At 48.8% G+C, this 24,355-nt stretch overlaps 1 protein-coding gene across 7 annotated transcripts; it reads right to left on the bottom strand.

Moving 5' to 3' along the window:
- Positions 1-1,850: 1,850 nt before the first annotated feature.
- On the bottom strand, positions 1,851-22,546 carry Def8 (differentially expressed in FDCP 8 homolog). Of its 7 annotated transcripts, none has more exons than XM_023563825.2 (12): positions 22,378-22,546; positions 18,858-18,991; positions 18,070-18,167; positions 16,394-16,543; positions 15,125-15,266; positions 13,651-13,815; positions 13,003-13,130; positions 12,776-12,889; positions 11,511-11,591; positions 10,604-10,744; positions 10,237-10,346; positions 1,851-2,227 (listed from the first exon to the last, which is right to left on the bottom strand). In XM_023563825.2, exons 2-12 carry the CDS (start codon positions 18,979-18,981, stop codon positions 2,167-2,169), a joined length of 1,314 nt encoding a protein of 437 aa, XP_023419593.1. In that variant the 5' UTR covers positions 18,982-18,991; positions 22,378-22,546; the 3' UTR covers positions 1,851-2,166. The 7 variants fall into 7 exon arrangements, with proteins under 7 accessions (XP_023419593.1, XP_003461258.2, XP_063103957.1 ...); XM_003461210.5 differs by lacking the exon at positions 1,851-2,227 and adding an exon at positions 3,417-8,504; XM_063247887.1 differs by lacking the exons at positions 1,851-2,227; positions 22,378-22,546 and adding exons at positions 3,417-8,504; positions 22,263-22,281.
- Between the last annotated feature and the right edge of the window lie 1,809 nt (positions 22,547-24,355).

Raw genomic sequence — 24,355 nt, 5'->3', positions numbered from 1 at the left:
CGGTTACCATAATTAATCCTGCTATCTTTGGAATAGCTAGCTGTCCATGCCATCAAATCTATAATTTTTTTTTTTTTCTTTTTCGCTTTTATTGGTACGGGGATCGAACTCACGACTGCCTGCTTGCAAGGCAGGCACTTATGCCGCTGAGCTAAATTCCCAGCCCCTTATTTTTTTTTTTTTTCTGCATCCCGTTTTCAATAGCTCTTTTTTGCACGGTGGGTTCAGCTCTGGGTGAAAGTGCCACCAGCTACTGTCTTCTTCTGTTTAAGTTTTTCTTCTTTTACTCTCTCCCGTGGGATTCAATTCTCACTTTAGGTTCTTCCTGGGTCAAGGGGACCCACTTTCTTCCTTCTTGTCTTCCCCACGATGCTATATTCCAGCATCTGGACTGTTTCTCTCAGAAAGGCTGTTTACTCGACTGCTTACTGTTCCACTGTTCCGGAAACTCTAATTTTCTTTTCTTGAGAGAGGGTTTTGCTATTAGTTCAGGCTCACCTTGACCTCACTATGTAGCTTTCACTGACCTCAAACTTATGGCAGTACTCCTGCCTCAGCCTCCCAAATGCTAGGATTACAGGTTTGTACCTCAACACTTGCTGTTATTAAAATTTTATCTAAATATGTGCTTTAAAAAGATTACATGCAGCTGAGCAAGGTGGCACACTCCTGTAATCCCAGAACTTGGGAGGCTAAGGCAGGGAGACTGCTGTGAATTCAAGACTAGCCTGAACTACATAGCAAGACCCTGTCTCAAAAGACAAAGCCAAAAAAAAAAAAAAAAAAAAAATCACATGCAAAGGTTAGCAGTGTGGCTCATGCCCATGGTCCTAGCGTGAGTCTTAGGCTTAGGATCACAAATTCAATTTCAAGATGACTTAGCAAGATGCTCTTTGAAAATTTGTTTTGTACCAGGAATCAAACTCAGGCAGGTGCACTTACCAGGCAGGTGCTGTACTCCCCCCCCCAAAAAAAAAATTATTTTAAGAGTTGGGGATGTGGGGCTGGGTTGGGAATTTAGCTCAGTGGCATAAGTGCCTGCTTAGCAAATGTGAGGTCTTGAGTTCGATCCCTGGCACCCAAAAAAGAAAAAAAAAAAAAAAAAAGAGAGAGACAGAGAGAGAGTTGGGGATGTAACTCAGTGCAAAGGTACCAGGTTCAATCTCCAGTACTGGAAAAAGAAATTTGAAAAAAAAAAAGCTGGACATGGTGGTCCACACCTGTAATTCTGGCACTGGAGAGGCTGAGTCAGAAAGATCACCATGAGTTCAAATCCAGCCTGGACTACATAGTGAATTCAAAGCCAGCCTAAACTACATAGCAAGAACCTGTCTTTTTTTTTTTTTTTTTTTTTTTTTTTTCCTTTTTCATTTTTATCGGTACCAAGGATCGAACTCACGACCACCTGTTTGCAAGGCAGGTGCTTATGCCGCTGAGCTAAATCCCCAGCCCCGCAAGAACCTGTCTTACAAACTCCAAATAGATCAGGGATTTATTTAAATGTAAACACAAAACTATGAAAATACTGAAAAAACATCAAGAGATAAGATTTAGCTGTTACCCAAATGGCTTTCAACTGGTGGGTTCAAACAATCCTCCTGCCTTTGTTCCCTAGGGATTGTAACTACAGGTACACCCTACTATGCCCTGCAGTGAAGGCTGCTTTAACCTTGGTGTTAGGAAAGATTTTCTATAAAAAAAAAATCCAAATGAAAGAAAATACCAATTTGACCATATGAAAATTTAAAACAATTGAGTGTTGTAGCACATGCCTGCAATCCTAGCTAAGAGGGTAAGACAGGAGGTTGGCCATTCTGAAGCCACACTGGGCAACTTAGAAACAGCCTATCTCAAAATAAAAATAAAATGAAGTTTATTAGTTAGTTCAGCACTGACCTTACAGGGAAATTTGATTCTTGTTCAACTTGGTTTGCATCCAGAATTGCAGAATTAAGTTTGTAAACTGGGGCACCACTGTAATCAGAGAAGTGAAAACTACATGTCATATCTCATACTGCAAATGTCAACAAGTATGAGCCAGGTCCAATGGCATGCTCCTGTAGTCCCAGCTGTTGTGAGAGGATGAGGCAGGGGGTTAGTGAGTTGAGGCCAACATAGGCAACATAAGGACACTGGCTCATTTAAAAAAGTATGAGGGCCAGGGATTTAGCTCAGCATAGTGAACATCTGCCTGGGAAGCACAAGGCCAAGAGCTTGATTCCGGCACCTAAAAAATAAAGCAAAGTAAAATAAAATTAAAAAGTATGACATGTTCTTTTGGTGAAGCTATAGGCTAGAATAACTGACGTGGTTGGAATGCAAACTGTTACACCCTCATGGGTGGGACAGTTAACACTAAGTAAAGAATAGCTTTGACTCAGTAGCCCTATTTGAGGATTGTACCCTGAAGATACATTTCCCAAAGAAAACATGTGCACAAGTTATTACAGTCTTGTTTGTAACTGCAAAAGTTAGGAGATAGGCTGAGTGTTCACAAAAGAGTGGTCAAATGAGAAATGGTAATTCCACATGATGGAGCATAACACAGGTGTAGATTATGGCAAAAATAAGGGCTCTGTGATCTATTGTGGTTTCCAGGATATACTAGTAAATGTGCAAGAGTATACAGTATACTGTACTTTATGGATAAAAGAAGGGGAAGAAAAAACATGTACCTTTGTACCAAATAAAACACAAGGAGAAAGCAAAGTATAAAGTATAAAGCCTCAGAAGGCTGAGGCAAGAGCACTGTAAATTCTAAGGCAGCTTTAACTCCCTGATCTATTTGGAGTTTGTAAGACAGGTTCTTGCGGGGCTGGGGATTTAGCTCAGCGGCATAAACACCTGCCTTGCAAACAGGCGGTCGTGAGTTCGATCCTTGGTACCGATAAAAATGAAAAAGACAAAAAAAAAAAAAAAGACAGGTTCTTGCTATGTAGTTTAGGCTGGCCTTGAACTCACTATGTAGTCCAGGCTGGATTTGAACTATGGTGAGTTCAGCTCACCCCCAGCTGGGGCTGGGGATTTAACTCAGCGGCATAAATGCCTGCCTTGCAAGCAGCCATGAGTTCGATCCCTGGTACCGGTAAAAACGAAAAAGACAAAAAAAAAACTGCTTACCAGGGTTGAGGATTTAGCTCAGTGGTGTAAGCATCTGCCTGGCAAGTGTGAGGTTGTGAGTTCAATTCCCAGTAAAAAAAAGAAACTGTTCCCCTGTGGGGTGTGGTGTGAAAATCATCAAAGGAATTGGAAGAGACTGGAAACTTTATGTAATGACATTTGTAGTCATGTTAATATATCACAGAAAAGTAAACAAGGTCAGGGAAATAGAACATAATTTGAGATACATGAACCATAATTCAGATAAACCACACTGAAGGGGAAGAAACATCCAAGTAAAATTTTTAAAAATCTAATGAAAGTTTTTAAAAAAAATTTTTATTTTATTGGTACATTTCAGGTATACACAGTGATAACATTCATCATAGGGATTTTGTATCTGTACATGGTATTTTGCTTTCTTTTCCTATTCCTCTCCCCTCCAGGCCCTCCTTTCCCTCATTTATAAAAGCTTTGTTCCATTCTCTTTTCATCCAACTAAATTTGAACACCATATTTTGATTATATGCCTTCAAACTAAAGACAAAAAAGAACAATAAACAAATATTAAACTTTCTTCCTAGCTGGGCATGGTTGTGCATGCCTATAATCCCAGCACTCAGAAGGCTGAGGCAAGAGCACTGTAAATTCTAAGGCAGCTTTAACTACATAGCAAGACTCTGTCTTAGAAATACAATAAAATGTGCAAAAAGTAAAGACAAATAGAATGGTGCAGGAGGTACTATTTCCTGGCTCTGTCCATTTTAAGAACCTGCAAGCAGTGACACTCCAATACCAACGAGCGTACCCAGCACCCACATCTTGGTTACTAATAGCATTATCCACAAAAGCGATCATGGCCCCTTGAAGAAATGGCTGGTTTAAGGGAGTCCTTGGCAATGCTATCAAGTATGCAAGCACCTAAAGAATGAGAGGGGCACTCCAGGACAGTGCGGGGAAACAGGCTGAAAAGGGTCCTGGTGGCTAGTTCTAGGACAATCTGGGCATCAAAACGAGTAGATTTATAACCCACTGAATAAAATAGTAACCTGAGTAAATAGATGAGGAAGAAGGGAAAGCAATCATATAACTGTCAACAAAAGCAGATGGCGTGATAGAGTTGTCAGTCACCACTTGGCATCATAACTGAGTTAGACAAGAATCATCAGTGGAAGCCTGAGCAGAAACAATGTTTATACAAACCCCACAATTCATTTCTTAACAACAGGGCTAAATAGGATTTCTATACAGTAGTGGAGAAATCTGGTATGCACTAGCTTGGCCAAGTCGCCAGTGACAGAACAAAGCAACCTTGTGTGCTTCTCAGGCCTGCCAAGTGATGCAAGTTCATTGCATCCCAGCTGTCAAAGTCCTGCCGGTAGTGCAAAGCTTGAATCTAGCATGGGACAAACTCAAATGGAGCTACGAAGGGGGCACTCCTCAAAATAAGTACTTTGGGAATTACACATGTAACTCACTGATAGAATACTTGCCTTGGGGCTGGGGATTTAGCTCAGCGGCATAAGCACCAGCCTTGCAAGCAGGCAGTCGTGAGTTCAACCCCTGGTACCAGTAAAAAAAACGAAAAAGACAAAAAAAAAAAAAAAAAAAATACTTGCCTTGCATTTGTGAGGCTCCTGGGTTCAATTTCTACCACTAAATAGTGTATGCTTTCCCAAAAGTCAACTGTTTTGTCACATTAAGGGACAATAAATGGGACATAGTGGCACATCCCTGTAATTCCAGCACTGAGAAGTTGTGGCAGGAGGATCACAAATTCCAGTCTAGCCTGGGCAACATTGTAACTTAGCAAAACCACCTCAAAATTAAAAACAAAAGAAAACAAAAGTGGTGGGCTAGGGATACAACTTAGCATGAAGGCCTTGGGCCCAACACCCATATGGCAAAACACCTAAAGACATTGGGCAACTGGAGGTAATCAATTTGGGAGAGGAGGAGGTTTGAAAATTTGAGAGACCCAAATAACATTTGCTGCAGGTTTTATAAGTATTGTATCAATGCTAATTTCCTTTGACACTTGCACAGTGGCCCTGACCGGAAAGGTCTTTATGAGTTTGGAGTGATTTAGAAAAGAAAGGAGGCACACAAGTACTTTACAGCAAAGGGAGATTATCTCTACAACTAATGTCAAATAGTTCGCAGAAAAGCATTTGTGTGGGAAAAGAGAAGCAACTGGGGCAAAATGTTACCACTTAGGAATCCTGGAGTTGGGTAAATTGGCATGTTTTAATCGCTTTGAGGAAAACCTAAATTTGCCAAAATACAAACAGTAAAAGAAACAAAGCTGGATCTGGGGGCTCACTCCTCGAGGCAGGAGGATTGCTGTGAATTCAAGGCCAATCTGGGATATATAGCAGTTCAAAGCCAGCCAGAACTGCATAACAAATTTGTCTCAAAAAACAAACAAAACATATAAATAGTCTAAAAAGGGGCAACATGTACTCTCCATCTAACCCCAAAGTGTAGCCTTGGCTACTGAGTTGTTGCTGGAGGCTCATCCCAGCCAGAGCTACAGGCCATCCTGCCATTCTGTGGGCACTGACAGAGGGTAAGCCACAACCCTGTGCTCAGCTCATTTTGGGCAGAGTCCCAGTCTGCTATCCTGTGTGGACTGCATTGGTGATGACTGCATGACTGGCCACTTTGCTGCTACTTAATGACACGATCCTTCCAAAAAGGATATCAGAGATGCAGCTTCTATTTACGGAGCATTTTCTATACGGGTAGGCCCAGCTTCTATTTACGGAGCATTTTCTATACGGGTAGGCCCAGCTTCTATTTACGGAGCATTTTCTATACGGGTAGGCCCAGCGCTAAGCACTTTCTGGAACCCTAGAAGCCCCAGGGGGCCCATGTGGCCATCTCATCTCATTCAAGGCTAAAAGAAATCAAGCAACCAGGGGCTGGGAATATAGCTCAGTAGTGCAAATGCCTGCCTGGCAAGCACAAGGTCCTGAGTTTGATTCGCAGTACCAAACCACTCCCCTGCCAAAAAACAAAAAAAACAATGGAAAATCAAGCAACTCTACCCACCCAGGTAGGTTCAGGCTTTGATCTGACACCAACAGCAGTGCTTCTCTCCAAATTGGTGTTATTTCACGCCAAACCCTAAGGCTACCACTGGCTTGTATGACCACCACCTCTGCCTTGTTTCCGAGTCACCACATGCATCCAGAGAACACAAGTTTAATGAGGAGACTGTCGTCACCCTTGGGCCAGCTGTTATTCTACCCTGTGGGATACCTTCAGTGAGTTCTTCTATAAGGTGCTGGCCATACAGATTGGTTCCCGTCTGAGTTCTTCCTACCATTCTGTACTGATGGAAGGACCCACACAGGACTCTGTTTGAGCACTGTGTCATCCAGAAGGGACAGGTAAAGTATTTAAAGAAGTATTGGTGGAGAAGATGCTGGGTGGGCTTCAAAAAGGGATCCAACCTTTGTCCAAAAACATCAACCTAACATTTTTTGTGGCCCCAGTAATTTTTAAATGGGATGATGTGATTTTTACAACCTAGGATTCAGGAATGGCAGTATCTATGCTCAGCATGGTGATGGACACCTGTAATCCCAGCACTCAGGAGGCTGAGGAAGGACTGCCATGAGTTTGAGGGACGACTGGGCTACACAGTAAGAAGGTCAGCCTGAATTACAGGGCAAGACCCTATCTAAAAAAAGAAAGACAAAGTCACGGCAATATGTACAACAGAAACATGATGCAGTGGTGATAAATGTGCATGTTTAGGGGTAAAGGAAAATGACATTTGGCTTCACTCTCATATTTAATGCTACAGAGGAAGGGAAAGCAGAGCAGGGTCAGCCACTGACCAAGACTCACATCACACTCCTTAAAGGACTCTGCCAGTGCTCCCTTCCACCAGAGGATGGCCAATACTATGCTCCTCATTTTTCAAATTGAGAAATCAAGGAAGAAAAAAGCCTTGCCTAAAACCATCTGGCACATAGGGCAAGGGGAGGTGATGCTGTTTAATCCACTCTTCAAATGCATCAGTGCATTCTGCTGCTTCCTGCTGTTGAAGTTAACTCCTTCCAGACTTGGCTGGAGGCAAGGGACACCCAAATGGTGATGTTCCTGCCTTCTGTCCACTATATGTGTGGCAACAGCCAAGCTCAGTCCAGGGTAAGGAGGAAAGGGGCAGATAGATACAAGCAACTTCCACTACCCAGAGATGAAAGTCTAGGAAGCCATGTCCTGAGATGTCCCTTCCCACATCCTCTCACCACAGAATATGTAAAGTGCAAACAAGGCTGAGCGGGCTCCCCACTGAAGACCTGCAGGTCTCATGTGCCTCCCGGTATGGGTCTTCCTATAGGGGCTCCAGGTCTTCTGCTCAGAGCTGCATTGAGTAAATTCTCCAGGCCCCTATCCTAGAAGACACTAGCTGGTTCTCTCCAAGCTACCTAAGCCCTCTACAGGTCCTGTCCAACAAGGCAGAGATTTAGTCCCAAGAAATGCCACCCTGGCCAACTGCAGCCAACCCTCTTGCCTGACTTGGAAGCTCCCCAAGGGACACTATCCCTCTGTGCCCCTGGAGGCCAGAACATCTGTGTGGACAAAGCCCCTTGCTGCCCAATTCAGAGCACCAGGGTAAGGTAGGCTGGCCAGAATAGGAGCCACAGCTGGGGTGCCACGTTCCCCAAGCTCCTATGTGCCATTCTCTGCCTACTGTACAAGACCAGGAAGTCCACTGGACTGCCTGCCTGAGAACTCAGAAAAACCTCAGAAGCCAGGCCAGGTACATGGAACATAACTAGAATCCCCCAAAGGGGTTGGGAGGAACAAGAGCCTAAACCATCCACCATGGCAGACAAAACTCAGGCTAAGGGTATGTAGGTGGCTTCTTTACTCCTCTGAAGCCCTCAAGGATCTCAGGCTGCCCAGTAGCCACAGTGGGCTAGAGAGAAGCAGGGGTATCTGCAGGCCCCAGAAGCCTTGGCCCAGGTCAGGGGTGGAGACTGTACCATGGGGGAGGTAAGAAGTCCTCCTGCCCTCCCCTGGTGAGTCACCAAGGTCACTCTGCCCACAGGATTCTACAGTGGCCACATTACAACTCCTCAAAGCAGCACACGCAGATACCAGCCAGGTGCAGCTTCCCCAGGTCCCAGCAAGCACCCAGGCAGTCCTGGTGGGCACTGCTGCACCTCTTCTGTTCCTAGGATGTACCCCATGGGTCTCTAGAGCAGAATGAATGCCCTTTCTTTGGCAATGCTGGTAGGGTGCATGCCAGATGGCAGAGGTGGCTGGCACTTTCCCCAGCATTCTACATGTTCATGTCCAGACCAGGCTCCTGGAAGAGGGACTGCTTCCTCAAGTTGAGTCGGGCACACTTGGGGCATGTGGTCGAGTTGTCATAGTAGCAGTCCCTAGGGGAAGAAGGACAGGCTGGGGTCCACACATGAAATTCCACCAAAGGACCCTCTCCAGCCTCCCAGGTTATCCCTCACCTCCTTTCTACAAACAAGAGACTTTTATAACCCTGGTCTGCCTTCAGCTGTGACTGAGTTCAAGGCCCATGGATGGCAAGTACTCATCCTGGAAGTTAATGCTGGCCACTGCTAAAGAGCTCTCTCACTCCCCAATATCCCAGATCACAGGTGAAGGGGCTGAAACAGGCAGGCCCCAAGATCATCATGACATGACTGTCCCCATCGGTTCTCATCACCACTGTGGAGCTTCCACCCAGGGCCCCTAAACCATGTTCTGAGGCAGGGCAAGTCTCTGCAGAGGGTGCATGGCACTCTGCAGGCTTGATTGCACATTTGAAGAGTACACAGCAGTACTGGTGAGTTTCAACACTAACTGTTTCTACACCCCTTTCTGTAATCACTTGCTTTGCTAAACTGGAATTTCAGCAGTTGCCATAATACACAGGCAGAGATCTTTGCTACGCAATTCAGTGTGGACAGAAACAGGGGTGCTGGTGTCCAGTCACTCCAGGGCCCAGCAGGCACAAAGATCACATAGAAATTGTGCTTATTGACAACTTACATTAAAATATTTTTCTCCTAATTTATGTGTACTTGGATTCCAAACAGCCATTAAATCTTTAGGGAAAAAACCCTTTTAACTTTTCTTGAACAAAGTATTTAATGAACAACAGTGTTCGGTATTTCTTTTTTCCTAAGAGCACTTGAAAAATTTACTGAGACACTAAGAGTGTCAGGAACTAAGTTTGAGAACATCTGGCCTATACTGGCCCTCTAACTTCATGCTAGTGCAGGAGAATAGTGTGATCAAGTCCAGGGCTGAGTTAGGCTTCAGGGACTGCTTCAGTGTGGTCCAGGCTGCAGTAACCCCCGCCCCCCAATCCCCTGCAGATGTTTACTCCTAACAGCACTGGGTTTTGTTTTTTGTTTTTGTTTTTTGGTACTGAGGATCGAACTCACAACCTCGTGCTTGCCAGCCAGATGCTTATGCTGCTGAGCTAAATCCCCAGCCCCACCTCACTATATTTTTATGGAGATATGATCTCAGTATGTTGCTCCATTTGGCCTTAAACTCTCCACCTTTCTTCTGAACTTCTTGAGTAGCTGGAATTATATGCTTAACCACAAGTACTGCCAAGCTTCCTAATGGAATGATTTTTTTTCTTTCCCCTAGTACTGGGGATTGAATTTAGGGCCTTTGCACTGAGCTACATCCTTGATGCTTCTTTTAATTTTTTTATTTTAAGACAAAGTCTGGTTTAGTCACTAAGTTGTCCAGGCTGGGCTCAAACTTGTGATCCTTCTGCCTTAGTCTCCCAGAATGTTGGAATTACAAGCATGAACCACCATGACCAGCTCCCAGTAGAAAGTTAATCTTAGGGGCTGGGGATTTAGCTCAGTGGCATAAGCGCCTGCCTTGGAAGCAGGCAGTCGTGAGTTCGATCCCTGGTACCGATAAAAAGGGAAAAAGACAAAAAAAAAAAAAAAGAAAGTTAATCTTAGATATCCAGACATAACTCTGTATCTCAGGATCAACACAGAGCTTGGAAAGCAAGCAGTAGACGCCTAAGTGTCTGTCTCTTACTCTCGGGCAAAAGAGAGATCAGCCATAGCTGAAGGGAGGGAGGGGTCACCACCCAGTCTGAGAGGGAGGTCTGGCCACACCCACCTGTGGAAGACGGCTGAGCAGTCTGTGCACACAGATGTGTGGCTGTCGAATGGGAACAGCACATCACCCTCTCTGCAGAGCTCACACACGAAGCCCTTGGCCTGGCACCGCTGGCAGGGAGGGGAGACACCATGGGGTTGGGTGGGCAGGTGATGCCAGCTCAGGTGGGAAGGAAGCAGCATGGGATTGGGGCAGCTACGTGGGGAAGGGAACAGCCCAAGGGGCTGGGCAGGCAAGTGACACCAGCTTAGGGGGATACCCTGAGCTGGGCTGCTTCTCCTGCCAATGTCAGCCCTCAAGGCTGAATGCAGAAGTAGCCTGTGGTCCCCCTGGATCCCAACCAGCATGCAGGAAGCCAGAAGCCCACCTCACAGTCCAGCTTGATATGCTTGGCAAAGAGCGTGTGGATTTCGGTGAGGGAGCAACCAAGGCGGCCCAGGTGTACATCCAGCAGGTCCTGGATAGAGTACATCTCGTCGTTCTCCACAAAATGCTGTCGGTCCTGGAGCTGCCAAGTCCCACAACTGTGACCCCAGGCACAGTCTACGACCCCTCCCACCACCCTATGGCCACCCCTGGGGGAACAACCAGCTCCAGAACCCAGGAACCTGGGGAAGCTAGGGGGGAGATGGCCAGGGCCACCTTTCCTCGTCTGTAGCCCTCACTCCTCACCTCTCCAAGCCATACTTCCTCCCGATCTGGGTCTCTCTGTGACACTGCTGTGCAACCTGTCCGTGACCTTCCTGTCTCTTGTCCGAGTGCTCGTCACTCAGACATACTACTTGTTTTCCTTGCATTCTCAACCTGATGGTTGCTCTCCAAGTGCTAGGATCCCTCCTCGTTTTGTTCATTGCCTCCTCATGTCTACGAGTCACTGAACAAGAAAATACATGAGCCTGAACACCCATGTTCTATGTGGCCCACCTCGATGTAGATTCACATACAGGCTGCAGGCAATACTTGCTTATCTTAAGTTTCCCAATTGAAAAAAACTAGAAAACCTCTTGTGGCTCCTACATGATGGCTTATTATAGACCTAGTGTTCCTGGGACACATTCTGGGAGACCTTCTGCTCCAAGCACAGGGCACACAGCTACTAAGTGACCTAGAAAGCTCTGCAGATGAGGTGTTCCAGGACAGGGATTCAGCTCAGCAGCTTAAGCACCACCCTGGCAAGCACAAGGTTCTGAGTCTGATTACCGGTAGCAAAACAAACAAACAAATAAGCTGTTCCTATCCCTAGCTTCTCTGGCCAGTGCCTCTGGCAATCAGACCTGCAGCAGCAGCCGGGCTTCCATGGCCTCCTTGCAAGTGATGAAGTATGGCTTCATGAGTAGGATGTCCTGGCGCAGCTTCTGTGGACAAGAGCAGCAGGCAGGCTCCTCAATCAGGACATAAGACGGGAACATGGTCACATGGGAAGGCTGAGGGTCCAGCCCTATTGGCTTTTTTTTTTTTTTTGTACCGGGGATCGAACTCATGACCATACACTTGTAAGGCAAGGCGCTTATACCGCTAAGCTAAATCCCCAGTCACCTATTGGCTTCTTATGAACTGTGTTCACAGCAGCCTGACCTATACTCCAGGTGACAGCAAACTGAGTAGGGGACAGAGAAAGTGGCCTCACACTCCCCAGGAGGGTCCCAGACCTAAGCCTCCTTGGCAAGCTCAGGGTCAAATCACAGCTCCAGGCTGTGCAGGATCCTTAGACTCAATGCCCTGTCCACAATCTTCTATTCTAATGTCTAGGAGCTTGAGAGCAGCACAGGGCACACCTAATTCATCCCATGTCATACCCACACATCCCCCTCATATTTCCCCTCATCTTCCAGTCACATCCCAAAGCCCTTGTGGGCCTGGTGGCCACAGAAATTCAACATGTTGGCCCCAGACTCCTCCCCTGTTCTATAGAATCTAACCCTTTCCACCCACCTTCAGAAACACTGTCACTTCCTGCCATCAGTTTCTCTCCTGGCTAAAGGTGACTGACTGCAAGTAGCTGCCAAGCACTTAGAAGTGACTGTGGGAGCTTGGAATTTACACAAACTCAAAGACACAGCATAAGAAAGAACATCACACAGGCCAGGGATTTAGCTCAGTGGCATGAGCGCCTGCCTGGCAAGTGCTAGGTCTTGAGTTCGATCCCCGGTACAAAAAAGCCTGAAAGAACATCACACAAAACATCACTTGAAACAATCTTGAAAACTACACATTGAAATAAGCTTTTCAATATACTGGATTAAAGAAAATAGAGTCTCACCATGTAGCCCATGCTGGCCTCCAACATGTGGTAATTCTATGTGAGCCTTCAGAGTGGTAGGATTACAGGCATGCCCAGTACCACACCAGGCCTCTTTTCACTTTTTTAATAAGGCTACTAAAAAAGTTAAAATTGTCTTCATGTCTGGCATCAGATTGCTACCGGTCATATTTCTAGCATCTACAATCCAAAGGATTATCAAGGGCTGCATCTCTCCAGGGCTCAACCTGCTACTTGCTCCCCATATCCCAAGAATGCTCAAAGAGGGCCCAACCTCACCCGGATCTCTACCAGCTCCTCCACATAGTTGAACAGCAGGGGGTTGATCTCCCGTAGCCGAAGCACTGGCCTTGAGACCATCAGCGCCAGGTAGCGCATGCTGCAGCGAGACACCTGTGGAGCAGTGAGTGGCCGCGACTGCCTCAGCTGCAGGACACGACCCTGGACTGGCCCACACCCGAGCCACAGGACACAACCCCATCACCTGCTTGGCGAGCCAGCCCTACCTTGCGCGGCTCGAAATCCCAGTTGTGCACGACTCGTGCAGGGATGACAGCCAGATCGTTCCAGTGACAGTGGCTGCAGTAGTACTGGCCTGTGTAGTCGCACTGTCGCGCCTCACTGGGCACGCCTCCTGAGGTGGCAGGTCAGTCAAGATCAGGACAGGCCCCAATTCCTGATTTACCTGTCTGCTTTGCCTGGCCTCCCTGGCCTAAGGCGGGGGGGGGGGGGGGGGAGTCCCAACCTCCACAGCCACCCCACTGAACTCAGCCTGTGAGACCCTTTGTCACAGACTAGGCAAAAGCACACAGTGTCACATGACAGTGTTCCAGAGACCTGCTAATGTTCATTCATGGGATCCCTTCCAGTTCTCTGCCAGGGCCATGCTGCTCCTTTCCTGATGAGCAAACTAAGAACACTGAGACAACAGGACCATAGCACAGGGCCTGACAAGTCATGAAACAGTTGGAATTCTGGCTGATTTTATATGCAGTAAACTGCCCACAGTCACTTCCCACAGAAAAAAGGTAGGGACTGCCTGTCCCCAGGGCCTTACTCAGCAATCTAACTTCACCAACTTTCTCCCCAACTGCCCCACACCTATGCCTGGTGCAGGTAGCTCCCGCCCTCAGTCTATTCCCAGCCACACTCACGCAGAGAGATAGGTGCCCGGCACTCAGCACAGCGGTAATCTTGGCTGTCCAGTCCTGTCTCGGGACAGATGTTCAACTCGTACTCAGCCTGGTGGCTAACTTTGGAGCTCACACAGGGCTTGGAGATGAGGTTCAAGCACTTGCTGTGGCAGCGGTAATAGCAGCCTGGTGATGGGGGACAACCATGCCTCTTAGAAGCAGAGGGGTAGGGCTGGGGATTTAGCTCAGCGGCATAAGCACCTGCCTTGCAAGCAGGCAGTCGTGAGTTCGATCCCTGGTACCGATAAAAATGAAAAAGACAAAAAAAAAAAAAAAAGAAGCAGAGGGGTATCCTGCACCCCAGACTGACCTGAGCTGGCTGCTCCCCATCCTCTACAAGCCCCACTGATCCAGACCCTCTGGCACAGCCACTGGAGACCCTCATGTCCCCATCCCTGGAGTCTCAGCTCTCAGCTCATGTGTTCTGCCATTTTCACCAATCGAACTTGAGCTAACCAAAAGGAATTTCTACTGTTTCATCTCAACCCTCTTCCCCTATTTCCCATCTAAGATTTCAGCAACTCATCCTCCCAGGGTGAGACCAAACATTTTGAGTCATGCCGACTTCTCCTTAGCTCTTACACTGCACTTAAGTCTTCAGTCACCACTGACACGTTACTTGTCACCCCAGCCAATCACAGAGCCACCACCCTCCCCCAACATCTCTCCCTGCAGCCCTGCTCCTTCAGCCATGCTCAACTCTACCAGAGTTAAAGTGTATCCTGTACCCTCTAGGCCACACCACTTAAAGGAAATCCCTCAGGCCCCAGGTCCACCTCAGACATGTGTTGAGCAACACTGCACTCTGTTCCTCCTTGAGGACACTCAGCACACATCGACCGACCACAGGGCTCGATCAAAATGTTCCTCCCAAGGTCTACCCCAGCTTGCTCTCTGAACTCCAAGCATTTATGTAAATGCTACATGAGGATTTTCCCTCCCACTCTACCCTTGCCATACTATTTATTCCCTGTCTCTGTGTCCTTTACGATGACTATCTCCATGTCACATCATTTACTAGTATGATTTCTCATCCAAAGCACCAACCACAAGAATTTTCCCATCATGGCAGTGTTCTCTCTGCACTACCCAACATGTCAGCCACCAGCTTCCCGGGGCTACTGAGCCTTACAATGTAATTTGTACAGCTGGGGAATTATATATTCAGTTCATTTAGATTTAAATGTGAATACCCATTGTGGCCAGTGGCCACAATACTGGACACTTCAGATCTGAATGTGAGGCCAGGGAAGGCAGGGTCCTTCATCTGTTCTGTTTCTCATATCTCCGGCACACAGCAGGAATGCAGTCAACTGAGAACACTAGAGAATTCACCTGAACACAGCCCACATCTGGGAGCAGAGCTTTGGGGCATCTCTGTCCTATCAAGACCTGGACTGCTGCCCAAAGGAAATAGGTCTCAGCATTGGCCTACCTGTGCAGGTGTACCAGGTCTGAATGAGACCCCAGATAATGGTATTGCACTTGTCACAGGTTTGCTTGACACTCTTGCTCTTCTCCTTGTAAAAGCGGTGCTCCAGGAGAACTCGAATATTGGGCTCATCTTCGTCAGGGTCCTGCAGAGGTGGATCACCGAAGGGGTTCAGACAAGCCCTGCAACTTATTTCTTGCAGGCACCACTTGTCACAGAGACTGTGCACTTCAGCCCAATGCACATTCTCTTCTTTCCTCTAGCAACAGAATGCTGGTCAGTCAACTGCGGCTGCAAGTTCCCTCAGTGTCCTTCCCAGCATCCCTGTGGATCTGCACAGGGACCAAGGGCTAGTAAGCAGGAAGTTTGTGGCCTCTGCCTTTCCTTCCTTCTGCTGATTGGGTACAAACCAAGATGTGCTGCAGGGCCCAGGAATGTGACAGGAGCCAGCCTGGATAACCAGGACCTTCAGGACCACTAGCTGGCATACGAGCCCAGGACTGCCTATAGGTGTTTTTTCATGAAGAAAAATCACAACCTATGTCCTTTAAGTCAGTGTATTTTTGAGTGTTTCTTGCCATAGCCATATCTATGTCCTAATGAACAGTCCATTTTCTAAATTCCCCCAGGACTCACGAGTTAGTACTGGAGACACAGCGGCAGCCAAGCCAAAGAACACATTGTTGGGACAATACGGTAGACATCTGTGGATTTTGTGCTCTGGGTTCTCTCACTTCTTCCTGTTGTCACTTTCAGGAGACCAACCCTCCTAGACTAGGTCCTAGGACTTGACAAGGACCATACCACCAATTTGCTGCAGTAGGTCAAGGCCAAAACCAGCTGATCACTGTGACTATCTCAGGGCTAACCTGTCAGTCACTGAGTGGTACCTGTGGACCCAGAGCTGACTATGTCTACTGAAGGGACCCTTCCATCTGCACAGGATTTCTGAGCCAGTAGGAACACAGCTCCTATTGCTGGGGTTATTCCTGCCTGGCCAGAAGTGGCACAAAAAGCACAGCAGAAGAGGACAAGTTTCCTGGCACTGGAGGACCCTTCTGCTAACAAGCAAGTGTTTTCTTTTTGGTTTCTACCCACTGCATCCAAGACACTCTGGACCAAAAGGAAAACAGCCTACAAGTACAGCGAGGGCTGCATTTTTCACTGTCTTTCTGGATACCTTTCTACCTCAGTGCCTCAGAGAACTTCCATATCCTCCTGCTCCCAGGGCTGGGCCTGGACTCCCTCTGCAGTATGCAGGCTGGCACCTACCTTCAACTCCTGCAACTTCAGCCGGAGGTGGATGAGCCTCACCACAGCGTCCTTCTGCCTCTCTGACTGCTCAGGTAGCTCCAGAATCATCTGCTTACATTCCTCGATTGCTTGCTGCAGCTGCTGCACATCAGAAGCCAGGAACAGACCCTGCCAAGGTCAGGGCAGTCAATGGCCATGCTGCAGGCTCCATGTATTGAAGCCAGACCTATCTCTAGGCACATGTAGGCACAAAACAGACAGCTAGCACTGATCCATATGAAGCCTTAGAGTGCAAGCCACATATTCAGCACTCACCCACCGGTCCTCCACCACCACATCTCATAGGCCTCTGAAGACTGGTTTAGAACAACTAAAATTCCACTTCCTTCTTTTAGAAAACCAATTGCTTTCTTGGCTGTGCAGTTTCATGTACTTCTAAAAAGCTTCCTCTTGGAGGAAAGCTGGGGAAATGACACAGTCATAAAGAAGAGAAAGTGGTCTCTGGCTAAACAGCCAAGTCCAGGCAAAGTAGCCTGGAGGTGACTACCCAAACCATGATGTCTCACTGCACTCCATACTGATCCTGCTGCCACAAGGGAACAGGCTCAGTTTCAGAGGTGGAAGGTCAGACTAACCACCCTCAGCAGCATCCTGCCTTATACTGGGTTACAGATACCCAGGCAAAGAGGAAGTTACCCTTCCCACCTCCTTGGAGCTCAGTCTGCAGCCAAAAGGAAACACTTAGAAATGTTATAATAAAGATACATAACATATATATGCAACAGCAAAGCCAAAAGCTCACATTTAAAAACTGAAAATAAATTGAAGCCATGTGTCCCACTGCTCGGGAGGCTGAGGCAAAAGGATTGCCAAGAGTTCAAGTCCTTCCTGGGGTACATAGTGAACTCAAGGCCAGCATGAACTACACAGGGAGACACTTTCTCAAACAGAATAAAACAAAACAAACAAAAGCTAAAGTAAATTCAAAGGGGGAAAAGGAGGCTTCTCAATGGATCTTTTAAAGGTTACATTCTAATGTCACTATGTTTCTTTCTTTCTTTTTAATTTTTTTTTTGGTCTTTTTCGTTTTTATCGGTACCAGAGATCAAACTCATGACTGCCTGCTTGCAAGGCAGGTGCTTATGCTGCTGAGCTAAATCCCCAGCCCCACTATGTTTCTTTCAAAAGGTAGAGATGCATTGTGTAAAACTAAAAGATTTTCAAACATTTTTGATTGTCAGAGCTCCCTCTTTCTCCCTCAAAACAAGCCCTCCATGAGACAAAATACAGAACAGCAGGGTGGCACTGTGGTGTGGAGTGGCTAACAGGAGACATGCAAGGGCTTCTCTCACCCCCATGAAACTTCATCCTTGACCTGACTTCTAAGAGAACCAACTTTCACATCTACTTCACAGAACCTGAAGCTTCAGGGAGAGAAGCCCCAGTTCCCTAACCCCAAGCCCAGGCCATCTCCACCCACCCTCAGACAGGCTTCAAGGTTAGGGACCAGGGATATCTGAGGTCCAAGAGATGGTTCGGGTGGGGCTGCTGAGGCACACAATGGTGGCGCACAGGGTGGAAGACTGTACCCAGGCCATGAGGCAGTGTCTACCACCATGTGGGAATAGGGTGCCAAGGAAAGCACTGTTCTATTCTGGGGCCCAGCCTCTCCCCTCCTAGACCCCAGACTTTACCACAGGGCGGGAGAAGTGGTCCTCAGACAGGCCGAGATCCATCACGCGCTCAGAGCAGTGGAACTCAGGCTCCCCGGGGGCCAGCTCAGGTGAGATCTCTGGAGGAGAAGACAGGTATGGAGGGCCCATGGGCAGACAAAGGTCAGTTGGCTGCCTCTGCCCCTCATCACTCAGGAAGTGGGCAGGAAGGGACTAGGGAGCCCACAAGAAGGAAGTAGCAGGGAGCTCAGCACATCTGTGGATTTGTATTTGAGAATGAGGCCAAATGAACCAGTTTCTGCAAAGATGAGAAAAAGCCATTCAAAAAGGGGAGCTAGACCGATCCACAGTGGCACTGATAGAGCACACAAGACAGAGTTACAGAAACATCCTGATTCTGAGGCAGTTGTCCTGTACGAGCATGTAGGCTCAAACAGGCCATGCTGGCTCCACCACAAAATTCACAATACCCTGCATGGATCCCAGGTCATCTCTGAATCTACTCCAGATCCACATGTGCCCTATGACTTCCTTTGCAATTCCTGGGGCCCACGTCCCCCCAACCCAAAAGATTCACTAACCTCCAACATGGATCTTGGCTCTCAGTTTGTTCCCCAAGTGTTGGTTGAGCACCTGTCAGGTGGCCTGCCAGCCTTCTGAACTGGTCTTTCCAGTGGGGAAGGCAGAAGAGACCCACAGAGCAGGTGGAAAGGGATTTATGCTCTTGGGAAAAAAGAAGCAGCCAGCACAGCTTGCTTGTGGCAGGAAAGTCATTGAGTTCCTGCAGTTCCCTCTTCCTGATCACCTACCTTCAGAGCCAGCATCCAGGACCTCCTCACCAGCTCCCTGCTCATGTTGCCCTGGCCCAAGCTGCTTGTTGAAGGGGTTGAGGTGCGCCTGACGGAACCGGGCCAACTTCTCATCATATTCCATAGCATCCCACCTGCAAGGCCACCATGGCTGGGGTGAGTACCCAGGTCCCAGACCCGCCATGAATCATCTCTTTCCCTGGCCCCTGCCTCTTCCACTCTGTGACTACCCTGGATCCTAAACCTCTCCCCAAAGCTCCTGCTGTCCCCACCCAGGTACTGCCCGTGGCCTCTCCTCAGGAAAACCCCATGAGACAAGGCTAGGAACAACCCATCCCAGCAGAGAGGCACATGACTCATCCAAGGGGCCCAGCCAACCAGAGCACCAAGGACCCAAGGTCCTGCTTCCCAGCAAGGGAATCCTCTGGCCCCAGGAGTCCCTGCCCTAAAGCCACCTCATGAAAACCCTGCTGACCACTAATGCCAGCCACCTCCCTGTGCCCATTCAGCCATGCCCCACTGTAAGCCTACTCATGACTCATATCTCCTGGAACTGGGTCCTACTTCCTGCTCCAACCAGAAGTACTCTTTTCCCCACAAAGCACCTGGAAGCTGAGCTTAGTCAGAGTGCTCTCAGGGTAGACATGGGAACTGAGGCATGCCATGGGAATGGAGGCTCACATGCAAATTCCAGGCAGCACTGGTACCTCTCAGTGTGCATTCTGTGCCTGAACATGAACCCTGGCTCCTTACCCTGGGCTTAGCACCTGCCAAAAGTCAAGGATTAATAATGCCTGGTCCTTTCTCTGGGGCTCTGCAAATGGTAAGACACGTCTGGCAGGGAGAAAGGAGTGCTGGTGGGGCGAGAACTTAAGTAGCTGGATGGCATCCTACAGCCTCTCTCTGCTTCTGCTTCCCCTTTTGTAGTGTGAAATTACTTCACCAACACTGAGACCAAAAGGGTTCTCAGTAACATTTACAGTTATTATGGGATGTCCTTGTGGTGCTGGGGATTGAACTCAGGGGCACTGCTTTGCCACTGAGCTATATCCCCAGGTTTTTTGTTTACTTTTTCTTCAAAGACAAGGACCATTAAATTGCTTAGGCTGGCCTTGAACTTTTGATCCTCCTGCTTCAGCCTCAGCAGTTTGGATTGTAAGTGTGTCACCACCACACCACACCTATCTGGAAAGATGCTTTTTAAATCTGTTAGGAGATTTATGGCTACTGTTACAAACTGAAATAACTCATAATCATGTAAGACATATTCCATAATCCTGTTTGTTCCTCTCCCCAAAAGAGAGAAGGAAGCCTAGGGGGAAGGCCCTGCCCAAGGGCCCCATGTCCGGTAAGGAGCTGGGATAGGAGTGGCTGCCTCACTAACAGCTGATGGAGGTCAGACACCCATGCCAGGGTCAGAAACTCCACACATAGGGAGCCTCACTGGGGAGTGTGGGCTAGGCCAGCACTGCAGGCTGGCAGGAACCAGACCCGTCAACAGCTGGATCTGGGTCTACACAGAAAGACACCAGGAGGACACAGGAGTGGTGGGTTTACCACCTGATGACTTTTTAAATTGGGAGTCCTGGGGCTGGGGATTTAGCTCAGCGGCATAAGCACCTGCCTTGCAAGCAGGTGGTCGGTGAGTTCGATCCCCGGTACCGATAAAAATGAAAAAGACAAAAAAAAAAAAATTGGGAGTCCTAATTTTTGGTTTGTCACATGATTTCTTAAGTCTCCTCTGCAGCTACACAACTGCAACTATGTCCTAATAACAAGATGCAAACAGGAAGATCACATGACTTCCAGGGTCAAACAAGACTACAGGGGGGCTGCCCCTTCTTCAGCTGTCTTCCTTCACCTGTTTGATCTGCAGGTGTAATCACTGAAAAAAAGAGCAACAACTTTGAGATGTGACACAGAAACCACATATGAGGATGGCCAAGTGAGAAGACTTCGCCTGAGCACCAGTTTATATTCAAATGAGATGGAAATCAACCATGTCACAGCACTGCTATTAGGAGGGAGGGTCCTGTCTCTTGCAGCCCAAACAATGATTGATCACCCCAGTCACCTCACTACTGTAAGATGGACAAGTCTAATGTGGGCCCCAGTTCCACCAGCTCCTCCCTGTGACCTCTTGCCCATGCCTAAAGCTTCTCTGCTTCCAGGTTCTCACATGTCAAATGCAGATTACAACAGCAATAAAGATCAAATTATCTAACACATAGACCTCTGAGAGCAATGGCCAGCTCACTGTAAGCATTCCACAAATGTGAGCTTGTTACCTACCACTTTACTATTGTTTGAGAGAAAGAGCTCTGATTTAAACTCTGGCTCTCCTAGTAATGATTTCCTACATAATGCTACCCTCCTGCCCTGAGTCAGGGAGATACCTGCTTCTGAAGGGGACAGCTGGGTTAAGTATCCTAGAGTCACTGCTAAGCCAACCATCAAGGTCAGTGACCACAAGGGTCAGGGAACATGCAGGAGCCATCCCTAGATCTCTCTAGAAAGCTCCTGGCCAGAGGGGTGAAAGGCCAGCCCCTGGGAAGAGCACTACCACTCTTACAAGTAACTGCTCTGGGTGCAGGCTCCCCAGGAAAACGCATCTTTCATTACTGAGGAAGAAACCAGTGCGGCCATTTGACCTCAGTGCTCATTTCTCTCCCCCTAGGCTGGAGAATCACATATTCTTGTCTGCTAGGGGCAGCTGGACGTCCTAACACACATTGGGACAGCACTGACACTGAAAACAGCATCAAAATCTCCTCCCACCCCTAATATCACCCCACAAAGCTTCACCAGAATTCAAGATTGGCCTCAGAAAGGAACAGGCAAGGAAAGAGACTGAGGCAGAGAAGCCCACAACTCACTTGCACCTCTTTATGGGGGGCACTCCACATCTGAGCCACGAAGGAAATGGCCCAAGGGCTCCTGCTGAGGGACTCTGGCTGAAATTCAGAGAGAGGCTGCGCGTTGCCCTGCCCTCACAGGACCACCAAGACTCAGTTCCCACTCAGCTACCACCTGGAGGCTGGGGGAATTATGCCCTAAGGAGGACAGGGAGTATGCCATATGCTGCCAAATGCAACGAGGTCTGCCAGGGACAGGGCTGCCATTCCTCTAGCAGCTGTTTGCCCCGATGCCACTCAAACCTCACCTTCTCCATCCTTACCCACAGCCACTGTGTGGATGACCTCGGCCTGCCAGGTCCCTGCCACCACCCCACCCATTTCACACAGCAAAAAAACAGAGGCTCTGCTGGTCCTACAAAATCGGCCTGTGACAGTCGCTGGGTGGGGAACTCCCTCAGTGAGTGCCAAGTTCTGCCCCTGGGGCTGCATCCCTATCCCTGCAGCCCGGAGAAGGATCCGCGATGGAAGCCAGGAGCCGAAATCCCACCCTGCTCGGGACCCGGGTCACTCCATTCTTGGGGTCGGTCCTCTGAAGGCCCCAGTCCCGAGCACCGCCGTGGCCACACCACCCAGTTCCTGTCCTGGCACCCTGCCGCGCTCACCGATCCCCGCCGCCGCCGCCGCAGCTACATCGTCACCCGTCGCCGCGACATGGGGCCCAGGCACCCGCTGCTGCCGCCTGCGGCCCGGAGGCGCACGACACCGCCTCCGAGCTCCGCCCCGGTCTCTGGAGGAAAAGGGGCAAGTCGGGGCGCAAGGCGCAGTTCACTGGAGGATTGGGGCCCCGAAAAGCAGCGGGGTCGCCAGGCAGGCACCCCACGATGCCCGCGACGGGGTCAGGCCGCGCACATCCTGCTCGGGGAGCTCCAGTCGGGGGCGCTGGGGACGCGGGGGCCACCCGAGCGCTGTCAGGGAGGCTGCGCAGAGGCCCAAGCCAAGGCTCCCGACACCTGCGACACTGTGGGGCTGGGACAGCGACCCGCACGCGCGGAGCCTGCGGGAGAGGCCCGGCGAAGCGCTGGCCCCGAGAGCTCCTGTTCCCGGTCTGAGGCCAGGGAGGCCCATTAGCGCCGCCGCCGACCTAGCCGCCCTCCAGGAGGGCGGGGCAGCGGCTCAGGCTACGCACGCGCGACCGAAGGCGCCGCCGCGGGTCCAACGCGACTGCCCTGGCTGATCCCCGCCGCAGCTCCGTCGGTGCTGGTGGCCGCGCGGCTTCCGCCTGTTCTCCCTTCCTCTTCACACCGCACTCTCCGTGCCCCTGATGGGAAAGACCGCCGGTAGGGGGTCCCTGGCAGTGGCCGCCCGGCCACGGAGATTTACCCAGCTTACTCTGGCGCCACCACCCCTGGCGTCCCATGCGCCTGTGCGGCACAACGCTCCCAGCCGGGTAGTCCACCCAGCAAGAATCGCAAAACCATTGCTGGCCAATCAAATTTCAGTCTTCTCTTCAAACAACCAATCGGAGAACGCTATGGCCTTCGGGTAGACAGTGTAAGTAGGTTGCGGAGGGCAGGGTTGATGGGATCTTGTTCCGCCCCGGATCTTGAGTGTCAAAGGCCCTCGATCTGGATTACTCATCGCCGGCTGGTACCTTTAATCTTGCGAGCTGTGGCTGGATTTGCTTTTTCCAGTTCTGATGGAGCCCAGGGTCTGCCAGGCAAGTGCTCTACAATTGAGCTCCACCTCATTCGTTTTAGTTTTGAGTTTTTGAGATAAGGTTGCCCAGGTTGGCCTCAAACTGGTAGCCCTTTTGCCTCAGCCTCTTGAATAGTTGGAATAATAGATGTGTCCCAGCATGCCCAGCAGGGGCTGGGGATTTAGCTCAGCGGCATAAGCACCTGCCTTGCAAGCAGGCGGTCGTGAGTTCGATGCCCCGCACCGATAAAAAAAAGTTTAAAAAAATAATAAAATGCCAACATGCCCAGCGTGGTTAGATTTTCTGTCCCTACCAAGTTGTGAGTTGTGACTGATTTACTTCTTCATTGCAGACGATCTGTGGGCAGCATGTCTTATGTTACATTAAAATTATGGGAGGAGGACTGAAATGTAGCTCTATGATAAAGCACCAAACTAGCACAAGCAAAGCCCCAGGTGCATGGTTCTCGGTGCAATCTGTAGCACCAACACATGCACATACATAAAGTTAAGTTACAGGAAGGCTCAGCAAGGTGACAGGAGCATATAGTCTTAGCTTCTTAGGAGGCTAAGGTAGGAGGATTGCTTGAAGTACTTGAACCCAGGACCAGCATGGGCAGTACAGTCAGACCCTATTTTAAAAGATAAAATAAATAGATGTTTTAAAAAATAAAATAACAGGAGGTCATTGTTTTGGATTTAAGCCCTGCACTAGACCAAACCAGAGGAGAGAAACTCATGCTAGGCACCATGTGATCAAACTGAACCTTAAAACAGGATAGGTTTCCGGAGGACAGGAACATGACAGCTCCAGTCATGAAGTGTGACAAGGAAGCCCTCTTTTAACCTTGAGGTTGGTAGAATAAAAATATGAAATAAAAGTGACCTTTATTTTAAGAATGTGGAGAGAGACCATGGTCTGGCATTCACTCTGCCCTACACTTG

This window comes from Cavia porcellus, unplaced genomic scaffold, assembly GCF_034190915.1.
Source record: "Cavia porcellus strain 051 isolate PalLab524CR breed Dunkin Hartley unplaced genomic scaffold, mCavPor4.1 scaffold_4, whole genome shotgun sequence".
NCBI classification, from domain to species: Eukaryota; Metazoa; Chordata; class Mammalia; order Rodentia; family Caviidae; genus Cavia; species Cavia porcellus.
This window is presented reverse-complemented; position numbering and strand designations above follow the sequence as displayed.